General features: G+C 45.1%; 1 protein-coding gene across 1 annotated transcript; it reads right to left on the bottom strand.

The window, feature by feature from the left end:
• Positions 1-6644: 6644 nt before the first annotated feature.
• LOC142262942 (protein kinase C delta type-like) lies at positions 6645-10970 on the bottom strand. Its single transcript, XM_075332195.1, has 10 exons — positions 10463-10970; positions 9638-9726; positions 9317-9487; positions 8452-8543; positions 8258-8320; positions 7959-8097; positions 7657-7848; positions 7424-7552; positions 7143-7330; positions 6645-6948 (listed from the first exon to the last, which is right to left on the bottom strand). The coding sequence occupies exons 1-9, from the start codon at positions 10956-10958 to the stop codon at positions 7193-7195; spliced, it is 1509 nt and encodes a 502-aa protein (XP_075188310.1). The 5' UTR covers positions 10959-10970; the 3' UTR covers positions 6645-6948; positions 7143-7192.
• Positions 10971-13349: the final 2379 nt, after the last annotated feature.

Below are 13349 nucleotides of genomic sequence, written 5' to 3'. Positions count from 1 at the left end.
ATACAGAATATAGAAGACACCACTCAGGCACAAGGGGCCATTTTGGATCAACACTCCCGCCAAATACAATATATGGTGGAAGCAATGGACGATGCTGAAAACAGGGGCCGGAGAAACAATTTAAGGGTCTGGGGTTTACCAGAGTCTGTTGAACCTAAGGATCTCCAGAGAGCCCTCCAAGTGATGTTTAATGAGATCCTGGGTGAACCATCAAGCCAACCCCTGGAGCTAGACAGAGTGCATAGAGCGCTTGGCCCTAGACCTACACAGAATGACAGACCTCGAGATGTAATTTGCAGGGTCCACCATTATGTCCTTAAAGAGGCCATCCTGTTTAAGTTGCGCAGTGGAGTTTCACCAGCATATGAGGGGAGCCAAGTCCAGATTCTGCAGGACTTATCCCGTTTCACTTTACAAAGAAGGAGAGCACTGAAACCTCTCCTGGATATGCTCCGTTCGTATGAGTTTCAATACAGCTGGGGATTTCCTTTCCGCCTGCAGGTCCGACACGTGGGAAGAATGCATGTTCCTAGGAACCCGACTGATATGCCATCGTTTGCTGCAGCCCTGGACATTCCGTTGGTGCCTATAGAGGAATGGCCGGTGTTTCCAATGGGGGTATGGGGTGCTGCCTCAGATGGTGATCGGATGCGTTGCCCTCGAAGAGGAAGACCAGTCTGATGTTTAAGGAGTTATTGGTTTATAAACAAAAATTCATTGGGTTGTTTCTCAATAGAATGTACCTCCCAATTTTGCTATAATTTTTTTGCCAGGGGGATTAAGTCTTTCTGATTATGAGGGGGGGGGGTTCCCTCCCACCTTCCTGGAAGAGGGGGCGGGGGGCACCCCCTTACGGTGTATAGCACAATATTCTCTCTAGACCTTGTGTCCTCACATTATATAGGGCTCTGGCTGACAAACTAAGTTGAATAATTGCTTATTGTTAGTCCGGGGCAGGGGGCTCCTTTGTAGAAAGTTCCCTCCCTGATTGGGATAACACGCCATAAAGGAGTGGCGTAGTCTCACCATACCTAGGTTAGACAGTTTGGTATTCTCTTATACCTATACAGTTACTTTTAGTCTTTTTAGACCCGACATTAGGGTCTTGTTGTGACCTTGCAGGCGGGAGGCACTCTGACCTCCTTGCCTTTGGTTTCTACTGCTTTGTTGGTAGTTTCTTTTGTATTCTCGACCTTCTTACCTCTTCTCTTTTATTTCCTCTTCTCTTTCCCTGCTCTTCCTATCCTACTTGCCTGCACATCTCTCTCTCTCTCCCTAATCCCCGAACCTATCCCTAGAGTCCCCACCGTTCCTCCGCATTGGAATGATGCAGATTAATTGGGGTTCACTAAATGTGAGGGGACTTAATGTCCCGCAAAAACGCTCCCAGATATTTTTTGACATGCACAAAAAAAGAGTCCATATACTATTGATCCAAGAAACACATTTTAAAACGGGCCACCTCCCCATCTTTAGAGACAGATATTACACTAACTGGGTTCACAGTTCCAACCCAGAGTCAAAATCCAAGGGAGTGTCCATAGGCATCCATAAGTCCCTAGTGCACACAGTTCTAGATACACGGGTGGACACGGAGGGAAGATTTATATTCCTGAAAATTAATGTTAACTCATCCATCTTTACCATTGTCAATTGGTATCTACCGAATAGAGATCCGGCGACGACCTGCTCCTCTCTCCTGTCATCACTGGATGAATTCGCAGAAGGGACCGTGATCGTGGGCGGTGATTTAAACTTCACTTTGGACCCTAAGGTAGACACAACGTCGGGACATAACTTTCTCTCAATAAGGAAACTAACGAAGGTTAAACGTTGTATACAGGAACTCAGATTAGTGGATGCATGGAGAACACTACACCCAGTAGACCGTGACTACACATATTTTTCCCCGGCTCACTCTTCATACAGCCGCATAGACCTATTCCTTGTAAGTCAGAAGGCCCTGACATGGCAGATACAGGCCTCTATAGGCAGTATCTCTTGGTCAGATCATGCCCCCATATTTTTGAGCCTCACTATGCCGGATGGGCCTGGGAGGCCGTGGTCTTGGCGGTTGAATGATAGTCTGCTAAGGGACCAGGGATGCTTGAAAGACCTGCAGAACACAATAGATGAATTCTTGGAGATACACTCAGGAGACACTACTACCCTACCTGTTCAATGGGAGACACTAAAGTGTGTGTTGAGAGGGATTCTGATCAAATATGGGGCTAGGATTAAGAGGGAGAGAGCCCAAACCATTCTGTCTCTACTTCAGAATATTTCAGACCTAGAGAAGATCCATAAGCAGACATTATCCCCGGTGACACTGACAGAGCTAGTTAAAAACAGAGAGGAACTTAAATCCATTCTGGACCGACAATACGAGCGCCACAGGAATAGACTAAAAAGATTTATGTATGAATATGCGGACAAATGTGGCAGACCACTAGCTAGGTTATTACATCAGAGGGGGGACCCCAGTCACATCCCTACGATCAAAAAATCGGACGGCCTTTTGACTCAGAACCCAATCCACATAGCGGAGCAGTTTCAAAAATATTATAGTGACCTTTACAACATAAGGGGCAAATTTGGGGATATGCCACAAGAAGCTTTGGAGACTAAAATAAATGATTACATACTTAAAACAGCCCTGCCGACTATACCCAATACTGAGGTTGAAAACCTAGAAGCAGACTTTACAGAGACAGAAGTGGCATCTATTATCAGGGATTCTCCCTCAGGCAAAAGCCCAGGTCCGGACGGGTTTACCCCCAAGTTCTATAAAATTTTTCAGACTCAGTTATCCCCGTTCATGACCAAAGTATTTAACTCCATATCTGAAAACTCCCAGTGGGTAGCGCAGTCTCTTGAAGCACACATATGTGTTATCCCCAAACCGGGAAAGGACCACTTGCTGGTTACAAATTACAGACCCATCTCACTGATTAATTTAGATTTGAAATTTTTCTCTAAAGCACTTGCCAACAGACTTGCCCTGTCCCTGCCTGGGATAATACATACGGACCAGGTGGGATTTGTAAAAGGCCGGGAGGCACGGGACAACACCAACAAATTGTTCCTCCTGATGGCTCGGTCGAGGGCTCAGTCTCTCCCCATGTGTTTACTTTCAGTGGACGCGGAGAAGGCCTTCGACCAGGTCAGTTGGAGCTTTATGATGGCAGCCTTGAGACAGGTGTGTTTGGGTCAGAAATTTTTGGGTAGAATTGCGTCCCTGTATACGAGACCCTCAGCAAAAGTGAGGACAAATGGGTTTCTATCATCATCCTTTCTGGTCCACAATGGAACGAAACAGGGATGTCCACTGTCGCCCCTCTTATACGTCATAGTCATGGAGCACCTTGCGGTCGCCCTGAGAAACAACACAAGCATCCACGGGATAGAGGCGGGTGGGGAGAACCGTAAGCTGGCTCTATTCGCGGATGACCTTCTCATGTTCATTTCCCAACCACAGATATCCTTCCCGTCCTTGCTCAAGGAGTTCGAAGAGTTTGGCAACTTAAGCAACTTCAAAGTAAATTTTTCCAAATCAGAGGCCATGAACGTGACTTTATCGGCAGAAGACCTTGCGAGAGTATTACAAAACTTCCCTTTTAAGTGGCAACCGTCAGTTTTAAAATATCTGGGAGTTATGGTACCTAGGGATCCAGCAAAAATTGTACATCACAATTTTTTCCCCTTATTAGAAAGGACAATCAGGGACTTAAAGAAATATGACAAAAAGAGATTGACGTGGTTTGGGCGTATAAACGCGATAAAAATGGATGTGTTACCGAGGTTCCTGTTCCTGTTTCGGACAATACCCATACAGCTACCGCTAAGTTACTTCTCCAGGATCCGGACAGCCTTGTCTGGGTTTGTCTGGGGGAACAGGAGACCCCGAACAGGAATTAAAACTCTGACCAGACACAAAAGTGACGGGGGGGCGGGGCTCCCAAATTTTCAGTTATATTACAAGGCAGCTATCCTAACGAGATTACTGGACTGGCATTTTCATGGTAATTCGAAACAATGGGTGGTGATTGAACAGGATGTGCTGGGAACTCCCTTACATTTACTTCCATGGTTAGAGAAAGAAAGTAGGATCCAGATAGTGAATGGAATGGAGTTCACGCGGACAGCGATGGGGATGTGGGATGGAGAGATAAAAAAGGGATCTCTCTCTCAGGAGCAGGGCCCACTTACCCCCGTATTCGGTAATAAGAAGTTCCCCCCAGGACTCCACTCCCATAGATTCGAGGGATTTACTCGGGCGGATGATACTCGTTTTTGTCACGTGCTCCAGGGACACACCCTACCAACTTATACTTCCATGCAGGCCACACGGAGAGAGATTTCCTGGATGGAATATATGCAGTTGAAATCTTTCCTCTCGTACCAGGACAGGGAGAGAAGGATGAGGACACCCCCTACTCCTTTTGAGAAAATATTTTTACAGGGGTCATCACCTGGACATGGCATCTCACTCATTTATAAAATGCTGAACCAGAGAAATAGGGTGGATAAACCTCACTTTGTCTGTAGGTGGGGAGAGGAACTGGGAGAGGATATTCCAGAGGACGATTGGAGCAGAGCGTACCTGTGGACCCACAAGCTTTCCTTGGCGTGCGCCGCTCAAGAGAAAAGTTATAAAATTCTCACAGGGTGGTACCATTACCCGACTAAATTATATGCTATATTTCCCTCTGTGTCTGATGTGTGCTGGAGGTGTGGCACAGACACAGGTACAATGCTACACATATGGTGGAGCTGTACTAAGCTTCAACGCTTTTGGGACTCAGTGTTCTACCTGTACAAAAAGATGAGCGGAGGTGAAATAGAAAAATCCCCCCAGGTTGCTCTTCTTTCTATGCTCCCAGGAGCTATTAAAACACAAAAAAGGGACATGTTGTGATTTTGCCTGGTGGCTGCCCGTATGATTATCCCACGATTTTGGAAACAGACTAGATGCCCTACGGTGCTGGATTGGTTGGAGGAGATGACAAACCTCCAGAGAATGGAGGAGCTGACAGCAGAACTAAATGGGAACACAGAAAAATTTACTACAGTTTGGAGACCATGGATTATGTTCATGGAGTCCCCAGAGTTTGTGGAGAGTTTGGCGAGCTTTTTGAACTAAGAAACGGTGGGGAGTCTCATTCCTTCCCCCCCCTTTTTTCTTTTCTTTTCTTGCTTTCCCCCCTCTCCCCCCTTCTCTCTAATTTCCTCTTCTTTATGCTTGTATCTTTCCTCTTCTTTCTTTCTTTTCTGAACATTAATCTGCATTTTTCTAGTTTCATTTTTTATATAAAAAGATTTATCAATAATTCATAATACAATAGACACACAAGGAGAATGAGTATATTAGGATACGGGAAGTCAAAAGAAGTGGGAATTCTGACCTATAATTTATAAGTGGTTGTATGGTAATAGCACAAAGATAATTTGAAGAATTCCAAGAAATTTAGTAATGTAACAATTTCTGGATGTTATCCCTGCATTGAGAAAATGATGTTTATGTATTGTAATTACACAAATGATATGTTGGTATGTTGACAACAGTTTCATCAATAAAACAGATTTGAAATAAAAATTGACCAGAGAGTTTGATGTAACCCAAAATGGTACCAATGAAAAGTGGATACGCGTTATTATCACCACATTATATGCACCCTGTGCTCTTAAGGGGTGGGATGTAAAATAACTTATCCATAAAGATATAAATAAATCTACTATTACTACTCGCACATGATGGTGAATGGTTTTGTTTATTGCTGGTAAATGTGCTTTTAGGTTCTTCTCTGCCACTAGTCGTGTGAGCTCCACCGAGGGAAAAGGACTACAAATTGCCATTTTCTTGTTATGTTTATCTATTGGCACTCAGGAGAGGAAAAACCCCCTTTGGGGGAAACCTCTAGGGAACCATGGCCTAAGGATAAGTGCCCTTCCCTGGGGGCACAAGGCAACATGTTGTCTAGTAGTGCTGGTCCACGGTCATATTATTGACTCCTGGTAGGATTGTCATGGTCTACAGCTCCATGGTCTTAAGGATAAGTGCCCTTCCCTGGGAGCACAAGGCAACATGTTGTCTAGTAGTGCTGGTCCACGGTCATATTATTGACTCCTGGTAGGATTGTCATGGTCTACAGCTCCATGGTCTAAGGATAAGTGCCCTTCCCTGGGGGCACAAGGCAACATGTTGTCTAGTAGTGCTGGTCCACGGTCATATTATTGACTCCTGGTAGGATTGTCATGGTCTACAGCTCCATGGCCTAAGGATAAGTGCCCTTCCCTGGGGGCACAAGGCAACATGTTGTCTAGTAGTGCTGGTCCACGGTCATATTATTGACTCCTGGTAGGATTGTCATGGTTTACAGCTCCATGGTCTAAGGATAAGTGCTCTTCCCTGGGGGCACAAGGCAACATGTTGTCTAGTAGTGCTGGTCCACGGTCATATTATTGACTCCTGGTAGGATTGTCATGGTCTACAGCTCCATGGCCTAAGGATAAGTGCCCTTCCCTGGGGGCACAAGGCAACATGTTGTCTAGTAGTGCTGGTCCACGGTCATATTATTGACTCCTGGTAGGATTGTCATGGTCTACAGCTCCATGGCCTAAGGATAAGTGCCCTTCCCTGGGGGCACAAGGCAACATGTTGTCTAGTAGTGCTGGTTCACGGTCACATTATTGACTCCTGGTAGGATTTTCATGGTCTCCAGCTTCATCTTCTATTTAGACACTGCAGATGCAGCAACAACTCCTAGCCCTGATTATCGCAGGGCGTAGGAGTGGATATGGCTACACTGCAGGTCGCGGCCCTCAGGACACTCCTAGTGCTGGTGGAATAGGAACGGGTGAACAGCGGTTCTCAGAGCTGTTCACTTCCAGGGTTTTATCCTCCTCCGCATCCTGTGGAAGGCGTCCTTCTCATTACTGCTAAATGTCCTGCCGGGAGAGATAATAGGTTAGAAAGAATCCGTATATCGGAATAAGACACATGAATTGGGACTATCCTAAAGTGATAACATGTAAGCGGCAGTCAGTAGGAGGCTTCCATATTACACTCTACTAACAGATTCATAATATAAGAGATGGGCCTTGAAAAGTCCCCCATCCCCATCCCATTTACACTGACTCACCTGCGATGGGGTTTTACAGGTCTTCAATTAGATCTTACAGGTTTTGGTATTTATTTTATGATCTTCCATCCGTCATTGGCAAATGTAAATCCACAGAACAGTTTTTGACCTGTTTCGGCTAATGGTGGATTGTTGATTTCAGTGAAGGACAGGACATCTTTCATTGTATCAGATGTCATCACTGGTGGCTGCGGAAAGAAGATGCAAGAGTGAGAATGTTTATAAAGAAGAAACAACAGAAATGTACTACTGCCACCATCTTCTCTGGGTCATTTACTTACAGGGGGTAGCTGCAATGAAGGACACGCTGTTGCTTCCTCTATATCTGTCCAGTTCATCTCCATAAAGAATGGATGATCTTTTATGTTGTCCACAAATTTCTGCCGACTTTCTGGGTCCTTATCCAAGAGCTGGGAACATAAAATGAAGATGATTATTCAGTCTCCAGTCGTTCTCCATTGTGTATTTCATTACATATATCTGCTGTATTACTGAGATATGTCTTTATACTCACCCCCTTAATGATGGCTTTGACTTGGGGATCAATTTTTCTTGGGAATACAGGATCATTATCAATTATTGCTTTAATGGTGGTCTTATCAGTTTTACCTCGACAGAATGGATGTCTGCCAGTAGCCATCTCGTATATCACCACACCAGCAGAGAACCAGTCCACTGCCGTGTTGTAGGGCTTCTCTTGAAGAATCTGTGAAGACATGTAAAAAACAATAAGAAGATTGTCCAGGCAGCAGAAGACATGGAGATGTCCAGCCTTGTACATAGTGATCACTCAGGGACATGTAGACGATTCCTCACCTCAGGAGCCATGTATAAACGAGTCCCGGCCCAACCTGCAGTCTTTGTGTCGCCAAAGATGTCCATCACGGCAACACCGAAATCAGCGATCTTCAAGTGACCGGTGCTGTCCAGTAAAATGTTTTCTGGTTTTATGTCTCTGGAAAGAGTTTAAAAAAAATACCATAATGTAATTCTTATATTAGCCTGGCTGATAACGTATTAGGACCTGAGATATCAAGTGTCTACAGACAGTATTAGGATGACGGTATAAGAGATTATATACCAAGTCTACACAGAAGAAGACGTGCTGCACCTACCTGTGTATGATGCCTCTGGAGTGGAGATACTGCAGCCCACAGATCAGCTCAGCAGCAAGAAATCTAATGAGAAAAAAAAACAACAGAAAATCATCAACATTCAACATTTCACCAACTAAACTAAGAGAGGAATAATGACGTAAAGCCAGATGAGCCTTACAACCATCATCTTATATATCCATGTTCTATCTTACCTGGTGGCTGCAATGGGAAATGGGGCATTGGTTGACATGATGCCTCGAAGGTCTCCTCTGCTGAGATATTCCATGACATAGCATAAGTAGTCCTGTGATAAAGCAGGGGAGATAATAGGTGTTACTGGTATAGTCTAGATATAAGGCACTGGTGGTAATGTTATAATACATGTAATATTATGGTAGTGACCTAGAACAACATTGCACACAGATGGCCATTTGGACAGGCATTCATAGGATATATAGAAGACTCAGAGCTGTTAGATTGTGAGCCTCGTACATAGTTACATAGGTTGAAAAAAGACCTAGGTTCATCTAGTTCAACCTTCCTCCGCCAATTATACATTTTGTTGCTAAATCATTTGTAACCAACAATGTTGTGTGTACTGAGGAAATAATCTAGCCAATTTTTAAAAGTTGTTCTAGTGTCAGCCATTGCTACCTCTTGTGGTAGGGCATTCCACAGTCTGACTGCTCTAACTGTAAACAACCCTTTCTTATTTAGCTGCTGGAATCTCCTTCCTTCTACTTGCAGTGATTGCCCCCTGGTCCTTAGTATTGTCTTTGGAAGTCATAAGTCATGTTACAGTACTTTGAATTTATACATATAAATGAGATCGCCTCTGAGACGTCTTTTTTTCTACGTTAAACAAATCTAACTTTTCCGCCTCTCATCATATGTTTGGCCTCCATTCCTTGTAATAATCTAGTTGCTGTCTTTGAACAGACTAACTTCTGAACATCCTTTTTAATATGTGGAGCCCAACACTGAATCCCATATTCCAGATTTGGCCTTACAAGTGATATACATTATATAGGGGTAACTATAGAGGGGTAACTATAGGAGTAATTATGGAGGGATTACCTGGGACTGGAAGGTGGAAAAAGCCCGAGTAAAGAATGGACTCTCCTTAGTCATCTCTAGGACCTGTCGTTCTGTCAGGATCCTGTCTCTTGATTTGTAAAGTAGGCGCATCTTCTTCACCATCTTCACTGCCACTTGTTGTTGGGAGGCCTGGTGTGTGGCCAACATGACCTGGAGGATACAGAGCATTAGAACTGGAGGAAAGGTCTGTCCTGCCATGATATGTGACGAGAAGATGTGAAGCAGTGATGTTCCTAGAGTCATATTACTGCTCCACATCACACACATGAGGAAGACGTCACCACAATTCCTAATACTTACTTTACCAGATGCGCCCTCTCCAAGGATTTTATGGAAGGTGAAGCTCTCCAGTCCAGTCACAATGATGGGGGATTCAGCTGCGGTTGTCCCTGATGGAGAGAGGAGAAATAAGATGTAATATTCCTATATAATGCTAATGTGGCCTCCTATAGCAATTACAACATGGGGTAGAACAATATTAGGAAGTATCAAAGAGAAAGGTCACAAAAATCATAATAGGTGGGGTTTTGTAAAGGTTCACAATCCCATTAATTACTACACTCGGGGGCTATTGGCTCTCGGGGTCTTAGAGGTACTTTGCGCACTACGACATAAAATCCTTTTTGATACAATTAACGAGCGCAAAAGCGTCGTAATCATATCATCGGTGTAGTGTCCGACATTTTCATAATTTCGCTGCAGCGACGGTACGATGTTGTTCCTCGTTCCTGCAGCAGCACACATCGCTGTGTGAGAAGCCGCAGGAGCGAGGAACATCAGCTTACCTGCGTGACCGCGGCTCACGCCGGCTATGCGGAAGGACGAAGGTGGGCGGGATGTTTACGTCCCGCTCATCTCCGCCCCTTCGCTTCTATTGGCCGCCTGCCGTGTGACGCCGCTGTGACGCTGCACGATCCGCCTCCTTAGGAAGGAGGCGGGTCGCCGGCCAGAGCGACGTCGCAGGGCAGGTAAGTCCATGTGAATCTGCCGTAGCGATAATGTTCGCTACGGCAGCTATCACAAGATATCGCTGCTGCGACGGGGGCGGGGACTATCACACTCGGCATCGCATGCATCGGCTTGCGATGTCGTAGTGTGCAAAGTACCCCTTTGATCTGCACTCACCTGAAAGCTGCTCAGTGTCAGCTTTGGGGGACACGCTGGGTCCATCATCAGCTTTGTCCCCCATCGTTTCTCCCCTTTTCTTTTTGCTCTCAATACTCTCCTGTATCGGGCTTCCAGGTCTCTTTGAAGCCTTGATTAGGCTTTGGTTGATGCCATCTTTTTCATCCTCTGATATTTCTATTCTCCTTTTTTTTGGCACCTCATCTATGCTCTCTCTCTTTCTCTTCCTCAAACTCTCCATATTCAGCTCAGGTTCAGCTTTGGGGGACCCGCTGGATTTATCATCAGCTTTTTCCCCCATCGCTTCTTCCCTTTTCCTCTTGCTCTCGATACTCTCCTGTATCGGGCTTCCAGGTCTTTTTGGAGCCTTGATAAGGCTTTGGTTGATGCCATCTTTTTCACCCTCTGATGTTTCTATTTTCCTTTTTTTTGGCACCTCATCTCTTCCCTCTCTCTTTCTCTTTCTCTTCCTCAAACTCTCCATATTCAGCTCCATAGATGAAATTCTGGGCTGAGGAAGGTCCTGTCCACCTCTAGAGCGCTCCCGGATGGCTCCTGGAACTACTCCTGTAACAGGCCTTCTATTATTCGGTCTTATAATTTATATAACACCAAAATTTGCTAAGCGCAAGTAAAAATCGCCTTCACCCACTAAGTGATGAATACAAATGGACGATATTCAGGCTGCAGCGACATTCTGATGACTGTTCTATGACATCACAAAGGGATCAGATTCTAAAGGTCACATGACATCACAAAGGGACCAATGCTAAAGGTCACATGACATCACAAAGGGACCAATGCTAAAGGTTAAGTGACATCACCGAGAGACCAGTGACATCGTTTGTCGCTACAGGTGAACTTGCAGTAGAATATCTGTGTCTGCCTCCAGCTTCTCTCTCTCCATAGAACTATGTGAGCACCAACTGTCAACTCCTAGCTCAGTAATGGCAAAATCTCTACACACTGGACTCAAATTCATCACAGAGTTTTTGCCAGAGTTTTGATGTAAAAATTCTTAAAATGTCACAAATGTTTTAAGCAACTCTTAGGCGGGCTTTGCACGCTGCGACATCGGTAACAATGTGTTACCGATGCTGCAGCGATAGTCCCGCCCCCGTCGCACGTGCAATATCTAGTGAAAGCTGCCGTAGCAATTATTATCGCTACGGCAGTTTCACACGCACATACCTGCCGTGCGACGTCCCTCTGGCCGGCGACCCGCCTCCTTCCTAAGGAGGCGGGTCGTGCGGCGTCACAGCGACGTCACATGGCAGGCGGCCAATTGAAGTGGAGGGGCGGAGATGAGCAGGATGTAAACATCCCGCCCACCTCCGTCCTTCTCATTGCAGCCGGGAGGCAGGTAAGGTGATATTCCTCGCTCCTGCGGCTTTACACACAGCGATGTGTGCTGCCGCAGGAGCGAGGAACAACATCGCACCTGTCGCTGCAGCGGCATTATGGAAATGTCGGAGGCTGCAGCGATGATACGATAACGACGCTTTTGCGCTCGTTCATCGTATCATCTAGGATTTACACACTACGACATCGCAAGTGACGCCGGATGTGCGTCACTTTCGATTTGACCCCACCGACATCGCACCTGCGATGTCGTAGTGTGCAAAGCCGCCCTTAGTTCCACAAATATTTTGTGATTATTTTTTTTTTATGTCCAGGTAAGAGGAATGTGGACAGAGCTTGGGCAGAATGGTGCATGCTCATGGCTGTCCGACAAATTTATCATAACGTACTTGAAAAAATGGCAATTTTTATATATTTTTTTTGCTACAAATGTACTCCAGTCACTGACTGGAGTATATTCCTGGCAGCACACATAGCAGTTGTAAGGTACGGCAAATGCAATGAAAGGTGCACGCCTCTTATTGAATTTGGTCCATCTTACTTCAGTGCACTGTGGGCCACTGAGTGTAAATTACAGTGGGGAAAAAAGTATTTAGTCATCAATTGTGCAAGTTCTCCCATTTAAAAAGATGAGAGAGGCCTGTAATTGACATCATAGGTGACCACAACTATGAGAGACAAATGGAGAAAACAAATCCAGAAAATCACCCTGTCTGCTTTGGCAATATTTTTTTGCAAATTATCGTGGAAAATAAGTATTTAGTCACCTAAAAACATGCAAAATGTATGTGTCTCGCAGACCTGTAACATCTTTTATAAGAGGCTCCTCTGTCCTCCACTCATTACCTGTAGTAATGGCTCTTGTTTGAACTTATTATCAGTATAAAATACACCTGTCCCCAATCTCAAACAGTCACATTCCAAACTCCTCTATGGTGAAGACCAAAGAGCTGTTGAAGGACGCCAGAAACAAAATTGTAGCCCTGCACCAGGTTGGGAAGACTGAATCTGCAATAGGCAAGCAGCTTGGTGTGATTAAATCAACTGTAGAAGCAATAATAAGAAAATGGAAGACATACAAGACCACTGATAATCTTGCTCGATCTGGGGCTCCACGCAAGATTTCACTCCGTGGGGTCAAAATGATCACAGGAACGGTGAGTATAAATCCCAGAACCACACAGGAGGACCTAGTGAATGACCTGCATAGAGGTGGGACCACCGTAAGAAAGGCTATCATCAGTAACACACTACTCTGCCAGGAACTCAGGTCCTGCAGTGCCAGACGTGTTCCCGTGCTTAAGCCAGTACATGTCTGGGCCCTTTTGGTTTGCTAGAGAGTATTTGGATTATCCAAAAGAGTTTTGGGAAAATGCCATGTGGTCTGATGCAACCAAAGTAGAACTGTTTAGTAGAAACACAACTCGTCATGTTTGGATTAGAAAGAATGCTGAGTTGCATCCAAAGAACACCATACCTACTGTGAAGCATGGGGGTGGCAACATCATGCTTTGGGGCTGTTTCT

The sequence above is a fragment of the Anomaloglossus baeobatrachus genome, unplaced genomic scaffold (genome assembly GCF_048569485.1).
Source record: "Anomaloglossus baeobatrachus isolate aAnoBae1 unplaced genomic scaffold, aAnoBae1.hap1 Scaffold_2533, whole genome shotgun sequence".
Lineage (NCBI taxonomy): Eukaryota > Metazoa > Chordata > Amphibia > Anura > Aromobatidae > Anomaloglossus > Anomaloglossus baeobatrachus.
The sequence above is the reverse complement of the archived record's forward strand: the minus strand, read 5'-3'. Positions and strand labels throughout refer to the sequence as shown.

What these genes read in the sequence shown, in the direction of transcription:
- LOC142262942 (XM_075332195.1), bottom strand. Translation starts at nt 10,958, where the DNA reads ATGGAGCTGAATATGGAGAGTTTGAGGAAGAGAAAGAGAAAGAGAGAG. An exon ending in TCCAGAGGCATCATACACAG is followed by an intron (nt 8,098 to 8,257) that starts GTAGGTGCAGCA and finishes AACTCTTTCCAG; the next exon opens with AGACATAAAACCAGAAAACA. An exon ending in CTTCATTGCAGCTACCCCCT is followed by an intron (nt 7,331 to 7,423) that starts GTAAGTAAATGA and finishes TTCTTTCCGCAG; the next exon opens with CCACCAGTGATGACATCTGA.